Below are 19,788 nucleotides of genomic sequence, written 5' to 3'. Positions count from 1 at the left end.
CAATGACAGGCTCTTTACTGGGCTTCATTTGGTGTTTGGCAAAGAAAGAAAACATTAGATTCAGGTGTGTTAAAGCACGGAGAGAGTTAAAACAACAACTTTTTCTGAAGTATTTCTACTGTGCATGCACACCATGGCCGTAGTGAACAGTTCTACACATGCATCAGCAGATGGACAAAAGCAACGTTTGCCTCCAGTGTTATGACTCCCAGTCCATATTCGCCTGGGACTTGTTAGTTTTTTTAAATGAAAGTCACCTGTTATAGCAATCCAACTTCAAGGTCTGTCCATAAGAATGTCTACAGTGTGTTTATAGCATGTCGTTCTTTGTGTGCACGTGTGTGGCTTCATTACAAAAACAAAGAACAGCACCCACTAGTGACCTGATGTGAAAACTACATCAGTTTCTCTGCTGTTTTTGCGTAAACACATCGTTTTCAAAAGTCCTGGCTCCTGAAATATTCTTCATGTGCTGAAACGATCCATTTTTAAATATTAAAATGTGTTCCCTATGAAGGGCTACCCCCTGTGCTCTGGCACCATTCACTAACCGACCAGAGCTCTGAGTGAAATCTCACATTATAGAAGGGCGTTGAGCAGAAATGACAGCAGTGCACCGTCAACATTCTGTTTTCCTGTAGTTATACTGTTAAACTCCGCATCCTTTCCACCGTGTGAGAGGTGCCCAGTGTTTCACTATCAAGTTTTATGAGCACATACTCACATTACATTACTTGACAGTGGAAAAGCACCTGCGTATTTGAAAAATCTGATGTAAATAGGAAAGTGCAGAATGAGACAGGGTGAGAGTGTTGGCTGATTTCTGTGGGTCGTAGATGTGCTGTGCCTGCTTTTTACTGATAGTATTAGCATTTACTATCAAACCAGTTTCACAATGACATGCACATTCACAGGAATGAAAATGTTGAGCTCCACTCTCTGCAAAGCGCTGGGATGAGAAAGTCCTTATAGAGATGCATATTACGGCTATTCAGAACATTTGTGAATGCAAGGAATGATAATGGACACTATTTAATATCTCTTTCCCTTCACAAACACTGTAATTCATCTGGGACTGATTGAGAGAAAGAAAACATCCATCCATCCATCTTTTATAAATAAAATTATGTATGCAATCACATGCACATGGCATGTTCAATTCATGCGTCTGAGTTATTGCAGAGCAATGAAGCGAGTGAAGGCATCCAATCCTATGATTGCAAATATTCTTAATTAACGATGTGTATATTTTATGCAATCTGATGAAAGGAAAATCTGAGAAGCATTACGTGTAGGAAAGAATGTCAATTAAAAAAGAAATTGTTGAAACCCTCCTGCACTAAATGTACTTTTGTTTGACCTTCACCTAATAGAATGCTGTTTTTATTTTTTTTTGTTCTGCTTGTTTTTGTTTGAGTAAATGAGAGGGTTTCCTTCACCAGCATCAAAAATAATCTGGAAGTAAAAAACGGATGGATTGACTTCACTGTATGACGTGGAAACTACAGATAATGTGTGTCACAATGACTATAAGGTAAACAGTTTCCAACGCTGCAAATCCACGCATGAGGGAAATGTATAATTTCCTTAAGCTGCCCTTGAATTGTAACAGGAAATCTAATTTCTAACAGGAAAACCATGGAAGCAGGTGGAGAACATGTAAACTGCACACATAGAAAACTGGAGAGGAATGACAACAAGATCTTCTTGCTGTAGGAAATAAACGTCTGCCTTGTCATAACATGTAGAAATCATACAGCAGCGAGCGTCTTTCCCATTAAAGTGTCCAGTCGGTCCATTAGTCTGCTTGTGGAAGTGCGTCTTTTTGATACTCAGCAAAGTAAGAGCATGGCTGCTGAAAGCAAATGTCATTGTGTGCATCATAGTGATTTTGAGGGAGTCTGAGCTGCTAAAAGCACTTTTGTGTTGCTTCCTGCTTCTCCAAACTTGCCATTGTGCGATTCATAAAATGTCATTTCAAATGATCTCAACAAACCTTTCATGGAACAAAGCCAGAAATTATAATTCAATGGGTAAATTGGTAAATATTTTGCCCGCAATTTATTCCAATGAGTATATTCCAGCAATAATTAAGATCCCCCTCCCCCGAAAAAAAAAAAAAAAAAAAAAAAAATCCAACTACTTAAAATGTATTGTTCAAGTTGGAGTTATTCAAAAAGATGAAACACACAAGACTGTAAGGCACACTCCCTTTGATTTGCATGTATGCAACCTGGAGCATGTGGTACGAGTATCTAATTACTGCTGAAACCCCCGTCGTCATGGCTGCCAACATAAAGACTGTCACTGGACGACAGCCGAGGCCAGCTCGCCAATCAAGTAGGCTTGATTTTTCTTTCTTTTTTTTTTTTTTTTAAGAGTTGCACACTGTCAAAACCATGGAACTGTAATTTCATATTCATTCAGTAGTCTGTACGTTGTGATATCAATCAGGTTAGCCAAATCTGTTGTCAGATGGTTTTATGATCTTTGCCTGCGTCACTTTGTTTCAAGTCCTGCCACCGATAAAAACACCGACAACCGCAGCCGATGACGCACCTTGACGGCCACCAGCATCTTGTCCTTGGTGGGGCTGAGGTTGTAACACTCTGCCAAGAAGACTTTACCGAACGCTCCCTCGCCCAGCTCCCTCTTCAGGATGATGTCCCTCCGCTTTATGTGCTGGACCACTGAAACAGAACAAGAGAGAGAATCAGTGAGACGCTTCAGGAATATATTTTCTTTGAATGATCTCAGAGAAGCGCGCTATCGTGTCAGAGAAAATCAACACTGAATTAATGTTTTGTCAGAGTCTCCCCAAAGAAACTATAAATGAAACACAAATGGACAGGAAGGAAATTAATAAACAGACAGAGAGGAAATATGACGATTGATAGGATTCAAACAAAGACTTAGATATTGAGTGTGGGCAGCTGTAAGTGCAGGTAATTTATGTTGTAGTCTTTTCCAGTTTTGCTTGTCATATTCCTCTCCTGACAGAGTGCCTTTTTCTTATGATCCACAGGCAAAAACCCACATTTCTCCTATACTTTCCCTTCATGCAGCTCTTCCATTCACCATCAGCCTGAAGCCATTTCAGCTTTATTCTCTTTAAGTCCTCTCTCTGAGTCCTGGAGGCTTGATTTACTGAGAACAGCTCTGAACTAATTTAACTTTTAACAGCTTCAGCCAGGGGAAATGCGGTAATTTGACACCAGCATCACCACATTCTATTTTCTGTGACTCCACCTGTTGCAGATGGTTGTATCAAACACTTCTTAGTTTTGGGTCCACATACAGTCCAATATCATCTTTAGAGGCCACACTGCTAAAATAGTCTCATAATAACCTGTAAAATTTAAATTATTAAAATTTAAATTACTTTAGTTTTTTCTTTGTTATGGTGCAGAGTATACATGATGAAAACCTACATATTTTCACAAAATCTAACAGTTAATGAGTAAAATGTCCACATAAAGCCAATTTTAATCAGACCTGCTTGTGCAAAACATGCCTGTTTGTACAAACCTGACCTGACAGCATTGTTTTGAAGTTAGGTTGCCAGCAGTGAGTCGGCTCGTTTTCATGGCAGCATCACCGAACTGTCAGCTCGGGTCTCAGTGCTGTGTTGTGTCCACTACTCTTCAGACATTTATTCTAAAAGATCACCATTTTCTTTGATATTTTTACAATTAGCTCTGTGGTTTGACGGCTCGAATTGGAGCCTCGTGTGGGCCGGCTCTGGCCCACAGGCCTCGTGTTTGACACTCATATCCAGAGGAATCGATGATGTTATCTTGTCATAAACTGAACATTCACAGCTTCCTCCACAAATAAGACAGCGAAACATTGTGAGCTCAGTATCTCATACCCTGGGATGGCTGAATATAAACAGCCAATGTCAAACTTTTATATGTGTGACAAAATATATGGAAAAGCATAAAAGTCCCCCTTGAAATTCTTATCAGAATCTCCTCATACTTCTCCAGATATTACACCAAATACATCAAGCTGAATTGCAGGGCAGCGTCCAAAAACCTGTAGACATTTACATTTTTCCATTTGCTGTAACGGTGACACTATAGATGTCAAAGTATCACATCTATTTGAACATTTCACTCAATATACACGTGGTCGAGCTCTGCAAAAGAAATGAGCTGTTGCAGAACAAATGATGTCCAAATGTGCAAACAAGGTCTTATCTAACTTAGAGACCATGTAAAAGAAAATAGCATTTTGGTTGAAGTGGCTTTAAATCTGTGCGAGATGACACTGGACCTGCCGCACCGCAAATCTCTCATCTGGATTCCTTGGTTTGACTGTCGGCACTGAAAAAAACCACAGGAGGACATCTTCTAATGAAGGCAGAATTGTAAAATGTTTATTTCTAAAAAATGTCTTTAAGGGAAATAAAACAACTAGCCGTGCAGACAGAGAGAAAGAAGAATAGCCTTGCTGTCTCTCTTTAATACATCTTCAGGTTTTTTTTCCAAATAACTCAATGTAACAGGATCATTTTAGAGCTGCCGGGTGGTGGAGCCGCTGTATTTTTTCCTGCGTTGCGACCTTAGATCATTCTTGTCCCTTCTTGCCATCGCTGGCAATGTTTGGAGTCTGAGGATAGAGGGTTACTGTTCTATTGATTAGCCTTTGAAAAGTGTCTGGGCCTTCAGTTTGATCACACAGCAAGCGTCGGGACGAGCGAGTAAGACGCAGGAAAAAGGAGACAGGGCTCAGTGTGAAAGGTGTTGGTGTCTGATCAGAAACGCTCGCCGTGCCTCGCTCTGAATAATACATGGCAGCTTGTGGGTTTACCATGAAAACTGTATGGTGGCTGTAAATCTGGAGACGTGGAGCAAATACGGCCTCCGGTGCACATTAGGTTGAGATCACCACAGCACACAAGCCTGTAGCTCTCTGCGTTATAAAATATGAATGGACTTAAACGAGCATGTGTAATGCTTAGCCACAGAAACAGTATTACAGGTGAAGAGCCAAAGCTGGTATAAAATATTAAAAGAAAAATTAAATAAAAAATGAAGCTTTGGTATGAAATTAAAATCTAACAACCGCAATCGGTGTTCAATATTTCTTCATTGCTTTTACATTTTTCATTGTACTCACGAAGCATGTAAATGAAAACGACATATCTTTTTTATGCATGTCTATATGTTTGTGCAAGAGCTCCACGTATTCGACCAGTAAACTTTCAGGATTCTAATCCATCCTCCACCTGTGTGCGCTTTTCCTTCTTTAAATCACACTTGGTAGATGTTCGTGTGTGTGACTGACAAGACGCCATTCAGGACTCACACAGCGCTGTATTTACAAGGAAAACAATGATCTGTCTGCGACCACGGCACAGGAGCCGATGCATCTATTCCAGGAGTGTTTTCCTTCCTCTCTGCAGATTTAGTGGTGAACCAGCCGACAAAACAGAACAGAAGGTGAAGCCGGGCTCACCCTAGTGATTGCTCATGGGACGGCTGAGGGCTTGACCACACTAACAAGGCCATTTCACACAACAAACATTTCACCGTGCCTCCTGACCTCCGAGCTACATGCAAATGGAACTTCAGTACGAGTAAACACCAAACTTGCTTTAAGAATAGCTAAAATAAAAACAATGAAACAGAAGAGAAAAACGCTTGAAACAACGCCATCACTCTGTTTAACTGTGTTGTCACCAACAACTGTCACGAGTTTATGACAATATTAAGTATCTCTGTCTGACTAAGAGTGACTTTATGGTGTAAATACCACCTACATTGCTGCTTTGTGCTGAACCAACCACTTACAGACCCAATGAGTCAAATTCTGTCTTGCTCACTGCAATTTTAAGAAAAAAGAAAAGATTCAATAGAGTTCTTAATGCAATCATGTACAATAAAATGCAATTCTATCGGTGGTTTAACCCATCTCTCTGGTGCAGTATCAATCATGAACGACTCTCCATGCAGAAAAAAAAAAACTACATCTGTTCGTGAAGAGGAGCAAACTGGATGTGTTATTGTTTTCACATCACATCGGCAAGTTTTTGTTTTTTAAAAATGGGAGAGAGTGTGAGAGAGAGAGAGAGAGAGAGAGAGAGAGAGAGAGAGAGAGAGAGAGAGAGAGAGAGAGAGAGAGAGAGAGAGAGAGAGAGAGAGAGAGAGAGAAAACCATTACCCAAACTCTCAATCGGGCTTCATGCAATACACTGAAACTCCTTTACTTCTCTACCTCCCCCAGGCCTTTTTTGGAAAACATCCATCACTTCTTTTCTGTTTTCGGTAAACCACACCCGCTGTTTAGCTGAGCCTCAGACCTGCACTCCCTTTTGTTATCAGTGGAGACATAAACAAGCAGAACATCGATGCCTGCTGCTTCGGTCTCTTCGCCTTTCTGCCTTTCCTTACACTTCCTGTTTTCCTCCTGTTTTGGGGCTAGCTATGGATTTATGGAGGGGTTTATTCTTTGCATCTTCACTTATTTCCAGGTTAGTGTGGGTTTTGTGTATTGTTCTGGCCAAGAAAGGTCCTGCTATTTCCTATGGTAATTATTTCCCCCTTAAAAACACTATTCATCTTCACTTTCAAGGAGTATTTCAGAGGCAACATGCTGGATTGCTGGATTTCAGAGTCTTGCTCAAGAACACGTCAACATATAGACACGAGGAGATGTGCAATCGAAGCTGTGACCTTGTGACTAAGAGTCAACCACTCCACTATTTTGTCAATTATCAGTATAAACAGAATCAGAACAAATTTGTTTCCACACAGAACCTGCAGCTCAGTTCAATCCCGAATCCCGTATTCCTTCCAACCTGCACTGCTTCTACAAAATCACTGAAGAGCCCACAGGTTGCCATAAATCTTCTCTTCAGGCTGCAGTACATGCAGTCAGGCCTTACCTCCTTTTATAAATGAGATACAAGCTCTCAGTGGCCATCCAATTGACCAAATAGCCTTTTAACAGTGTAACAAACAAAGAGGAATAGATTCCAACTGGACCATCTTTCCATCTTCTGACAAACTGGTGTGTTCCCACAGAGGTTCACAGCTCCACTAACAGTGAAGAAGAGGTTATCAATGTGGACTGCCTCGGTGAGGCTACTGAACGAGATCTTCTGGTGCTTTTAGTCTTCAGAGCAAAGAAACAAATGTGTGATCCAGGTTTACTGATGAAAAGCATTGACCCACAGAACTACAGGAAGATCGCTTCCCTTTGATGCGTCTTTGGATATCGATGACAAGATTATGTCTGAAACCAGGAGACGCTTGACAAGGCGTGAATGGGAAGGGCGACGTGCTTGATGTGCCAGCCAACAGCTCTGCTTCTGAGGCTCTGTGATTCATTTTCCTGCTGTATCCAGCCTGGTAAATCCTGAATGTCAAGGACTGATATGGCCAATCGGTTCTGCTCTCACCTGATTGAAGGCTATCAAAAACTCTACAGGGTGAAGTAAAAGCGTGAGTGCAGAGGAGTACTGCGGTGATACGCCCTGACCCAAACTTTTCCACAAAGACTGAGCTGAAGTTCACTGAATGATCTGAACATGTGGTGCGTTCACTTGTTCCGTCTGACCATCACTTATGTTTCTCACAAACCTTTTTTGATTATTGAGAAATGCCACCTGCTTCTCTCATGTTTTCATAGCATCATTGCCAAAATATCTGAATCTACTGTTGACTGTGAGGAAATGCTCCACTTAAAAAGTAGATCAGAACAGAAGTAAGCTGGCAGCCGGTTTGTCGGGTGAGAATCCCACCGGGTACCCGACACATCACTGCTGTCAGAGCTTCGTCTTCCAGAAATCTGCTTTTAAATCAGAAGAAAGAAAGGTGATATGTGTACCTTTGAATTCAAAATGACTTGATTTGATTGGCCAAAAGTCTCTGGCACTAACTTAACTCCATAAAGGTCGAAAGACTTTCCCGACTCACCCAACATTCAGTCCCTGCAGATTCCTGTCTCCGCTTCCACCATGGTTTTTTTCTCCAGCTCTCTGAATAATCTCTCTCCTTATCTTTTGTCTTCATTCCCTTCTTTGCACTGCTCCATCTGTCATAATGATTTGAGGATGAGTGCTGGCCCTTGCATCAGACGCCTGTCATGCCGTCATCCTTCACGTATGGAGGTTCTTCGACTGTTGCACCTGTCATTAAGCTCATCCGGATGGGTTAGTTGGCGAAAAGCCAAAAACGTAAAAACTGTTGTCATCTATCAGCAGGATGTGACTCAGAAATGCTTCTTTACCTTCTTATTGCCAAAGCTTAACACATTTATTCTTCCTTTGCTCACTTCTTTCCCCTCACAGAAGTGTGTTTGATTGTTATCTCTTGCTTCATTTTCTCCTTTGCCGTGAGGTGAGACGATAATTCGTAGATGTTTTATCTCATGCACAAATTAGAAATTTGCATTTGTTTTAATCATATTTTATCGCTTTCATCAGAATATCTTCACATCTTTGTCATTATGTAAATGACCTAACTTTGCTGTTTTTAACCATCATGCTTCTCACATGCAGGCAGTTCTACCTTCACTGGATCAGAACGCCAACTCTCCACGGACTTTTACTCTCGCAGGTAGAAGCCTTTGTAGAACAAAATCCTCTGTGGACATTCAAAGGCATTAGAAGTTTCAAGCTGTGATATGGTATAGTACAGCTACAAAATATTCCGAATGCGCTTTACTGTACGCGTCAAAATAGGTCAAGATTAACAATACGCTTGTCAGACCTCCCTTCTCTTTGGCAAGGTCTGTGCAGCCGGAAATGAAAACTTTTAAAACCTTTTGAAATGCTGATAAAGGGAGAGTGAAGCATAAACAGACTCATGCATTTAAAGGTAGAAACGTACCACAGACAATATGTAGTGACTCAAGCAAACAGGCTTGATAAAAAAAAAAAAGGATATGTTGTTGTTATTAACTCTACTTTCACCCTATTTAATGGTGGATCAAATGTCTTTGGTTAAACCGTCGAGCTGCTGAACGCTAATGAAGTCCAAGTCCAGCGTCTAAGCTGCGGTGTAATGTTAGGTCAAGGCTGCAGGTGATGGGAGAAGGAACCCATCCATCATCATTTACATGCAGAATAATGTAGGTCAAGGGAGGAAGTAAACAAGATACCGACTCTGTGGCGGCTCTGCAGTTGGAAGCGCAAACTACTGCTACTCATGGGAGAATTTAACCTTAAATGTTTCAATATGTTATACTCAGACAAGTAGGGGAAGAGCAAACCACTTTTCTTATTGAAACTGGAACAAAGCTAGGTCAAAATAGGTATTTTAGCTGGAATGCACATGAGAATACTAGTTCTGTGTCAGTGTCAGGTGCTGCGTGTTATGTTGGCAGATTATCAGACTTTAGCCAGGAGAGGTTTTTCAAAGCATGTTCCAGCTGCAGTATCAGGTAAAGCTTCCAGACAGATTAACTGGTGAGACCTGCCCATCTAAATCCTGTAATTTACTTTATCTCAAGAAAATATGTTCACACATGCAACATGGCAAGAGCAGCAATGCATGCGAGGATTGTGAATGGAAATGATATTGAATTTGAAATGGATATAAAGTGGTGAGGAGATTCATTGCTTTTCACTACATTTGATCATATTCCCTACTGGAGAAAGAAAACAGATTATCTATATTGTATATGTTTGGAACATTACTGTTACAATAACACCAAGGGCAACCATACTGATGACATTGGACCAGCTGTATTTACAGCAAAAATACATCATTCCAATAACTGCAATGCAAAAAGTCTTAGACTGAAGGTTCATTGAAAACATGATATGTTAGCACTTGTTCTTTACTAATCCAAAAGATGTTGACCCACAAATTAATTACCCTTTTCAAATAACTGATATAGCAGCAAGTAACGTCAACATCCACAAATAGCTGCTTCACTGGTGGAGAACATGTTCAACACTGAGTGACGCACTGCTTTCACTGTGGAAAAAAAAAATCAGTATGTACTTTTATTAATGTTACACAGACCGACTAATGTGGAGAAGTGAAAGATTCAGCTTCTTCTTTTTTAAATAAATATCCACATCTGGCAATGCGTTTTCCACCGTGCAACACTGAGTGATTTGGGTGAATGTGTTGGAAGCATTAAATATAAATCTGGAGCTGCAGACAGAAATAAAGTGTGCACTATAGAGGTCAAATGATACACAGCAGGTACGGCTTGAAGCAGTTCCTCTTACAGGAGAAGTCCGGTCTCTTCCTGCTCATGGAGGATCCTGTGGGATATTTGGGACTGTTTAGGACTTCATTGTCCTTCTAATTTAATATAAAGAATCCATGTTTTTGTCTTCCTTCCTACTTCATACACATCACAGTGGATATATGGAGCGCAAAGCAGCCGAGACATCTCTGCCCTCCCACAATGCATTTCAGGTCCTCTTAAGGGATTCACAGCTCCCAGATCAACTGAGGTAATCTTTGCCGTGGGTCCTGGGTCGACCTTGGGTCTATGACTGGTGCTTCCAACGTCAAGCAGCCAGCAAGACACCGAGCTGGAAGACCAGACTACTTTAACTGGCTCTTCTGAATGTGGAGGAGTAGCGGCTCGACTTTCAGTCTCTTCTGGATCGTGGAACTTCTCATTTCATCACAAAAAGCCATGAGGAATCATGGTCTCCCACAGTGGAACGCAGAGCTATACTAATTCAGGAGAGCTGAAAAGGTAGGTGAAAAAATGTAAAGGTTGGATCGACTTGTACCTAAAATATCTAATAATATTAAGAAAGGAGCAGAGAATTCAGTAAGTAAATACTGCTTCCATTACAGCGACCGCAGCCCCTCTGAAACCTCGCTGAACTCTTCATTTGTACCACTTGCCCTCTCGTCCTGGATTCCTGGACATGAATATTTCATCTGGTTTGCTCTGCTCCACTGCTGAGTAGTCACCAACCAGACCGTCTGCCGGCGCTGATGGGGCTGGAGCCGCGATTAAGGAGCGCGCCGATCGACAGTGGCGAGGACGAGTTACTTTAACCTTCAGTTTCCTCTGCGGGCGGACTCGGGCTGCATCCTGCAGCCTATTTACCCAGAGTGGCACGCCGAAAAGCCCCCAGATTAAATCTCTATCCCGCAGCTCAGCATCATTCATTTGTCCTGGCTCACCTGAGGCCTTGACGCCAGCAAACATTCTCCCCGGAGGCCGAGAGGCAGCGCGGCGCCGAGATTTACTCAGCTCGTCAGGTCAGACTGCCGGGGGAGCGCAGATGTTTGGAGGGCTTTGTTCTGTCCCCTCGTGTCTGCCTGCGCACGTTTCGCCATGACTCCCTGCCAACTTTCTGCACCGTCACTATGTATGTGTCTGTTTGAGAGCGTGCTTCTCTCCAAATACCTGCCAACTCAGTGCACTCATGCGTGTGTTCATGCCTCACAGGTGTATGTGTGTGTGTGTGTGTGTGTGTGTGTGTGTGTGTGTGTGTGTGTGTGTGTGAGAGAGCAGTTTTCTGCCTGGCAGCCCTCCTCAGGAGCGCGGCGGGTCGATCGATGTGTGTCCATTGGTCATTGACAGCGTGTCTTTTGTGAGGACGCTGCTTTAATATTGAGAAGAGGAGACTCAGTCAGAAATGCTGACAACGTCTATGACGTTGTCATTTCATGCATTAGCTCCGACTCACTTCATCCTGTACAGAAAGTTACAAGAAGTTTAATTTTGCACAGACTTTGACTTCTGAATATTTTTGTTCTAAAAAAAATTGTACACATGCATCATAACTCAAGAAAGAATACTTGTAGAATTTAAAATTAATAAGGCTCAAGCACCCACTGAATATTTATGTTTTCTTATTTTAGTCCTGCAGAGCACTTTATTAACATAAAAACAAATAATGTCACACTCAGGGTTACCTCCAAAAACGAATAATTCCCTGATCCTTCATTAGAAAAATGTATTGTTCTTTGAAACCACTGCCACTGAACATCTCATTATTACGGAATCGAATAGGATGCAAGTGAAGGGTCAAATGGTCGCATCTCACAACTTCCAGGATATAAACAGGATCTTGGTGCCAGTTCGTACAAAACATCTCCAAAAGTCTAGAGCTGAACAAAACAGAGCTGCATATTCTATCGTGGATTCATCGTCATCCCAATGTCTGCAGTCACAATACACATCAAGCATACGTGGTGCATTCATGGTCCGCGTGTCAACATAGCTGTCCAATCAGATGGATTGGACACTGCACTAGACTGTGTCACCAATGGACCATATTTCACTTCATTATTTCGACTTTACATCATACTGAGAGGTAAAAATCACGATCACATTGGATTTCTACTAATGTCACGACTAAACTCTTAATTTATCCATTTGTAGGGAGTTGAGGCATTTCAAGTTTGCAGAACCTTTAGCAGGACAACTTCACAGCTTTTAGCTGCTGTGGCAGATGCAGCCGGTGAGTGTAAGAACCCAGAAGGGAAATGGTTTTTGCCTGTGCTTGAGCCAGTCTACACAGAGCGAAGCATAGGATGCTAACAGGTAGGCGGGAGCCACTCATCCAGCAGCTAATAGCGCACAAAAAGCTCTCTGTCATTAAATTCACTGCAGCACAGGGGCTGTGTCTGCTGGCAGCGTTAAGCAACTGTGACATGAACACTGGCGTTTACTGTTGGCTCTCAGCGGGTATCTCCTCCTAACCTACAGCGGCTGGCTGCCTGCCCACCCCGGCGCCGTCTGCGGCTGTTTCCTGGTGAACGCTCTCTGAAATCACTCCTACGTCTGGCGAGGACACAGACTGCATCGCCCATACCGTCACCACGTTGAAACTTAGCTTCGTTGACAAATATAAGAAGAAAAAATAAAAGCTTTTAGAAAAAGCTTGCAGCTTTTGTTTTCATCAGAGGTTATTTTGCCGTTTTCAGTTTCGTCGCAGCAAGGCTTTATGCGAAGCTGCTTTTCATTTCATTACAGGGTTTCATTTAACAGACAACCTCTCAGACATGTTTGTGTTTCATAACGATCTTTCACAAAGTCACTTTTACTTTTCAATGACAGTTATGAAATAAGAGGATGACGCAGACGGCCTGACCTTTGAGCCAATCACACGCTCTCTCTCACACACACACACACACACACACACACACACACACACACACACACACACACACAAACACACACACACCTCACAGCTGGGCAGGCTCACTCAGAGTTAGCGTCTGCTTGAAAAGAACCAGAGATAGTTGTGTAGAGAGACCAGAAACCCAGTCTAATGTGTCTCTTTCACACAGCTGAATATCTGCTTTCCTGAAGCGCCTTCACATGTCAGACAGCTAGCTTTGCTTGTAGCAGGTAAAAATATGATTTTGATGGAGGCGTTACTCTGTCTCACTATGCTCATGCCTTTGCAATCGCTTTCAGATAAAATTAACATGCATTGCATAAATCAGTGCTTGTGTCTTAAAGCCATATCAAAGTCTGTCTTAAAAATGCTTCTATATTTCAAAAAGTTGGGCTTTAGATTTACAAATTATGATTCTTGTTCTCCAGCTCACATATTGAATATTTTATACTACATTTATGTTGAAGATTTTTTAATATTTAAAGGAAAATATGAAGAAGTTCATACTGTTATGTTTTCTTTCAGTTCTCCAGTGGAAGATTTCATATTGAGAAAGGAGAAAAGAGCATATAAGCTCACAGTGAAATCTGTATGTTGGCTATTTGATGCTACATTAATATTTATGGGTTCTTATATTTTGCCTTTCAATCCTTGCAGGCATATATGTTCTTTTATGGATGAAACAACTATAGAAAATGACAAGACAGTGAAGATACTGCTGAGGAACAAACATGCTCATTTCTATTAATTGCTGAAAAAAAAAGTGTTGTCAAATAAATAGAATTAATTGTCACCGACGTGTACACTTCAACATGTAACATTTCTCAGTTCGGGGAAAGATATGCTGATTATACCACCAGACATGAGCAACCACAAAGACATAATGACAGCAGACACCTTGTCGACTGTTGGTGAGAGCAGCGCCGCCGCTATGTTGGATGAGCGAGGATAGACTTCTTTACATTAAATAATCATAACTTACATAGTTTTCAACAGATTTTCTCACAGCAGACGTGCAGCCTGTGATTAAGGTGATGTTAAACAGCAAAACATTTCTCGTGTATTTTACTACAAACATCTTTTTTCCATCCATCCATCCATCCATCCATCGGCTGCAATAGGTAGCAGTTGTAAATATGCATCTACCAATATTATATCTCTCAACAATCCCCATTTGAAAAGCAGAGCAGCATCAGACTGAGAGATGTATGGAATAGATGAGAGGGCGTTGATTTGCCCAGTGGATATGTTCCTAGTAGTGTATTTAAATAGTAATTGACTTCTGTAATATCATCATCAGCACATCGGCTGCCATACTTTAAAGATATAAATAAAGGGAAGAATTTGATTTCTTTTAAACAACAGCATCTCCTTGAGTGCGACCGGAGGGTTATTGAAGCATTCGGCACACTTTTGCTGCTTGCTGGAGTGACAATAAAAATCTCCCAGGCACACAAAAATCTTCAACATTTGACATCTTGGAAGAGGAAGAGGAGGACAGCTATTATCCACACTGAGCAGTTCATCCCCACAGAAACCATATACATTATATTCCTTTAAAAGCAGAAAAGAACATTTATCTGGGGAAGAAAAGTTTGGGTCTGACTCCGCAGCGGAGTGTCGGCATGCCTGGCGCTCAGTGATGGGAATGAACTATTCATTAGGACGGTAGCTTGTCAACACGCTGGAGGAAGTTGTTTAAAATTACATATGCATCTCCTCCCTTGTGAAAACAAATTGGTAGTGTTGTACATCACATGCTCTCTCAGTACAGTACACATCCCAAGTGACTTTTCAGGCCCTTTATTTTAATTAATGGTAGCTGGAGACAAACAATTAGATATATTTGGTTATTCACAAAGGCTCTCCGATTTTGTCTTTTTTTTTTTTTTACATATTTTTCTATAAATTGGACACAGTTATAGTTTTTGTGAGCACAGCTTTACTCTTGACGCAGGAAAAAATAACAGTCTCTTGAAAAACCTCCAAAGTGAGCCTCGCTTCTCACAGAAGCAAAACTTGAACATATGAAGATCAGACACATCGAGCTGAAGTGGACTCAGACTCAACTTAATACAAATGTCCACAATGATTAAGTAGTGCTTAAGTAGTACCTTTTCCGCTTTGACTGATGGGATTTTTTTTTTTTTTGTTAATCAATCTACAGCAGACCAAGTGAATATCTGCTTGTTTACATTAAAATGACATTTTACCTAAAGTGTATGTTAATACTGAACCCTGTACCTATTCCAGGGAAATCAAATGAATTAAATGAAAGGTTTCATTGTAAAATATTGTCATTCTCATCTTTATTGATTCAGCATTTGTTAAAATTTACCAGAGATATTTGAAGAATAACTATTTAATAATCTGCTTTACATAATCTTACATGTGAACTAATTGCTTCGTGGCTGATGATTATTCAACTGAATGAAGACATTTGTTGCAGCTTTAATCCACAGAAACACACATTCCCATCTACAAACCACTTATGAACCTTTAATTCTGGACTGCGGCGCAAAATACTCGTATGAGAATACAAACAAGAACTCAAGAGCTCAAGAAACTTTCCAAAGAATGGTGCCAAAGCTAAGACTCGAACCAGAGATGTCCGAACCGCCACACAGACCAGCGTTTCTTATTATTCCACATTTTTCACCAGTCAAGTAGTCTTCAATTGTTTTTAGAAATAAGCTATATTTTACATATGATTGTTCTTGCAAGCTCCAATTATCAATCTCAACATAATCACGGACGTCTTGTGTGACCAACTAAAGTAGGTTGTTTTAATTCCCAACAGGCTTGTCTGTGATTCACAGAACCTCGGCTTCGGAGCAGTGATCTCCGCCTTTCCATCAATCTGCTCTGCGTTTTCATTCATTTGCTGCGCTGCCAAATTAGTCACTCCTTGTCCCTGCTGGGAACATTTCCATCTTCAAAAGCATCACCTTGAGCATAATTACGTCTCTGTTACACCAAAGGCGGAGGGGAAGGAGGGGGGAGGGGCTGTGTCCGAACCGTGCCCTGCAGTGATATCCCCTAATAACACGGACATAATAAAAGGCTATGCGCTCTACTCCAACATCAAAAGCTATTGTCTAATTTTGGCCAGCGGGATGTGACAAATCCGTAATTAAAATAGCAAGCTGAATGATAAAACAAAGCAACTTGCTGGGAGACAGCGGATCCCGACAGATATGGATCTGTCATTAGGCTAAAGAATTGTCCTTTGCCTTTTCTGCCTTTATCTCCCTAATGTGGCTACATTTCCCCAGGATTGGCCTTCTTGAGCTTTTTCAAGGGGAAAGTAAAGGCCAGATCTCAGCGAACGCCCTCATCAGTCACAGCATGCCTGTTTACCGCAGCAAAAGTTGAGGCCGCTGGTTCAGTCGGAAGATGGACTGACCGTGTGGCGCTACTTTGAGCTGGTAAATCGAAATCAGAATGAGAAGCGTCGCGAACGCCTTTCCTGGTAATGAACCCGGCCTCTTCAGCCTGCTCATAGCTGCTTGTGTACAGGTCGCCGGTTCAACTGGAGTGCAGCTGTAATGGGATGATAGTCATGTTGGTTTTTCATGTTCTCTCCAGCGGTGAGGGGAATGACTGCAATACTAAGAGCTAAGAGAGTACGTGTTCTGCTGTGTGTGACATAAAGCATCAAACCAATTGGAGCATTACATGTTGTATATAGTCATGTGTACAATGTGCTGCATGCTAGTGTTCCTGTTTTTATTTACCTCTGAACATACAGTATCATTAACAAAAGTGATATTGTCTAACAAATCCCCAATACACACAAAGATGAGCTTAAAAAACAAACAAACAAAAAAAAAAAACTACTCACATCATAAAAATAAGTACAGCTGTGAACTATTAATCCATCTGGTATGAACTTGGCTACAGAGAAACATGGGGATCCTTGAACCAGGTGTTTATCTTCCACACCCGGACCTGATCTGAGCTGACAATAGATGAAAGGCCAGGCGCTGCCAGGTCCAAGGTCAACACCCCAGTCCTTCCAAAATAAAGTTACAGATGCCTTTTGCAATGGAATTAAAAATATGTTCTGTGAAGAAAATGATCCCACTGCTGATTGATCTAAGAATAACTGCCAGAAAAGTTCTACTCAAGCGTTTGTTTCTCCAAGAAGTCTCAAAAAACCCAACATTTTTAATTAGAATCTACAGAAGGTTGCAGGACAAACATACAGTTGAAATGAAATCGAAAATAAACGGAAAATAAAAACATAGTTTCACTAATTTGTATTCAGTTTTATAATGACGAGTGGCATGGAGGACTGAAACAAACCAGTAAACTTAGGTTAGAAGTGTTCTTATATATGTTACTCCTGTATGGATTGATTTGTCTCAACGATCAACATGTCCATGGTCTAACCTGCTTCTCGTTCTCTGCCAGCTGAGTCCAGCTGCACACAAAATTGCATTTAAATAGGAGAACGAAGCAGTCTTTGAAGGGAGCACTTACTTTTGCAGGTGATATGCATGATGCTGGAAACACAGTACTGGTGTCAGTGCTTCTAGTGGTGTGTAAGCACATCAGATAACAGCCATCACAATCGGTGTGGGATTTTGTAAGGATGATCCATCATGTGAAGTCACTGAGGACTGCTGAAGTGGTAAAAAGCGCATATGAGGTCCCATCACAGCGTTTTTATCAAAATCCTGTCAGTGGGCCACACAGTAAGACATGTTAAGATTCACCGTAGGAACACGTTCTGGTGTGGGTACTGGAAGAACTGCCTTGCAGATCAAACACCCATGAATAGCACATCTGATACGGGCACACAGGAATTAGTGGTGTGAGTTCTGCAGCTGGCAAATTCTCATCACATGCAACAGAAGCCAGACAGCAGCGGCGGCAGCAGCAGCACAATGCCTCTCTCTCCTCCTCACTGCTATCGTTCACACAGCATGACGGCAAAGGCCACTGCAAATTACCGTCGGCAGTAGGAGTGGAGGAACACTGCGAGTGGCCATCACATTGGTGAACCCTTGATGGACACATGGACGCAGGAAAGGAAGGCATGTATTTTTAAATTTCATGTAGCCATGAGCTGATGTACTACTGGCTAGTCTAAATTAAGGCTTCTGTGTGTGTGTGTGTGTGTGTGTGTGTGTGTGTGTGTGTGTGTGTGTGTGTGTAAGGGACCGTGGCTGCATGCTATTCTCCTGGATAAGAAGCTTTCAAGTAAATGAATGAATACATTATGGATTAGTGGACAAGCAGCAGTAAAGCTGCCTCACTGTATACAAGCTGAGTGCTGCAGAACAATCGGGCCAAGCAAGGCCCGGCAGGACCACTGGCACCTGAGGGGGACCCTGATCCAGTCACTTATCAAACCACAGAGGAGGCGGGGACGTGAAAACGGAGGTGACATATCGGCAAATTCCTCACGAGCCGCTCTAACAGCCCGCCTACAAGCATGCACAGTTTCATTTTCACTGTGGTACACCTACACACATATTGCCAGATATACACATGGATACACAGAAGCATTTCCTTTCCCTGTGTGTGTGTCCTGAGGGTAAAGCATGCATTCATATTCAGTGAGTGATCGGCGGAGGCAGAAGCCGCTCAGATCCATTTTGTTTTTCTAGCCGATGGCACAAAGCCGTGGCCATTATGACCTTGTGATGAATTCAGGGTTCATTTCCTACGCCTCCCTTTTTTCCTCCTGCATGCGCAAGAAATTAAATTTGAAAAATTATAAGAGGCGCTGCGGAAGAACATCCAGCGAAGCTCGAGCGAGAGATGTCGCCATGCATGTGCCGCAACGCGACTTTCAATTCCAGGTGCAGGAAGATCGAGAGAAAGTTTCATTTGTGCCCACTGTCATTTATTCATTAGTTCGCAATCAGATCTCCGGTGCAAGGCATGAGATGTTATAAATCAGCCACTGACTGGCCATTAACAATTCATGCAATTCATAATGTATGAGGCCCGTCATTTATTTATCACCTCTAAATGGGATTTCCTCCCTTCTCATTGGCTGATGCTCAGAAGTCAACTTCTGTTAGCCTGACCAGCAGCCATTTTGAGAGTGAGCCAAGATGTAAACGACGTGGATGTGATCCGAACGGGGGCCTGTGCCCGATCCGCCGCTCAGATGGGATGAGAGAACGTCTCCTGGACTCATATCTGGTTGCTTTGACTGGTATCGTCTCCGAACGGCAGCAGCCGGCGCCAGGCTGTGGCTGGCTGCTGGCACAGTTGTTTTCGACGGATTCTCTTGAGCAGTCGCTCTAATTGTGAGTAATTAGGCCTTAAAGTAGTCTTGTCTTTCCCCAACCTGGTACATGAGTCCCAGGGGACAGCAAGTGATTTGAGGAGCGGGAGGAGAAAGGCGAGGATTATGAGATTTGAACACCAGTATCTGGTATTCAGAAAGTTGCTTTAGCCTCAACAGTTCCTGCATGAGAATCTGGGCATGATGCCACCAGATGCTAACACCATATGATGACAGTGACGCTCTAGATGACACTAAATTATACTTTAGCCTCAAGGGCCTCAGCACTTCTCATTGTAAAGATAAACAGCCAATTACAATGGGTATGCAGCGGTTCAGAATGAGCCTCGTAAAGACGTGTTGTCGGATATCTGGAGCTCTGACCAGATGTTGCTTCTTTTTTTTCTTTTTTTTTTTCCAGGCTGCATGACATTCTGGGGCACTTTGCTCTTTAGACACCTCACAGTGACATTAAATT

At 42.0% G+C, this 19,788-nt stretch overlaps 1 protein-coding gene across 3 annotated transcripts in view; it reads right to left on the bottom strand.

Moving 5' to 3' along the window:
• ntrk3b (neurotrophic tyrosine kinase, receptor, type 3b) overlaps positions 1–19,788 on the bottom strand; it is a 256,702-nt gene that overhangs the window by 27,676 nt on the left and 209,238 nt on the right. For all 3 annotated transcript variants that reach the window (XM_030091636.1, XM_030091644.1, XM_030091651.1), the window contains one exon: positions 2,560–2,690. In XM_030091636.1, coding sequence (XP_029947496.1) covers positions 2,560–2,690 — 131 coding nt within the window. The remainder of the gene's footprint in view (positions 1–2,559; positions 2,691–19,788) is intronic.

The sequence above is a fragment of the Salarias fasciatus genome, chromosome 1 (assembly GCF_902148845.1).
Source record: "Salarias fasciatus chromosome 1, fSalaFa1.1, whole genome shotgun sequence".
Lineage (NCBI taxonomy): Eukaryota > Metazoa > Chordata > Actinopteri > Blenniiformes > Blenniidae > Salarias > Salarias fasciatus.
Note: the sequence above shows the minus strand (reverse complement) of the source record. Positions and strands in the feature narration are given on the sequence as shown.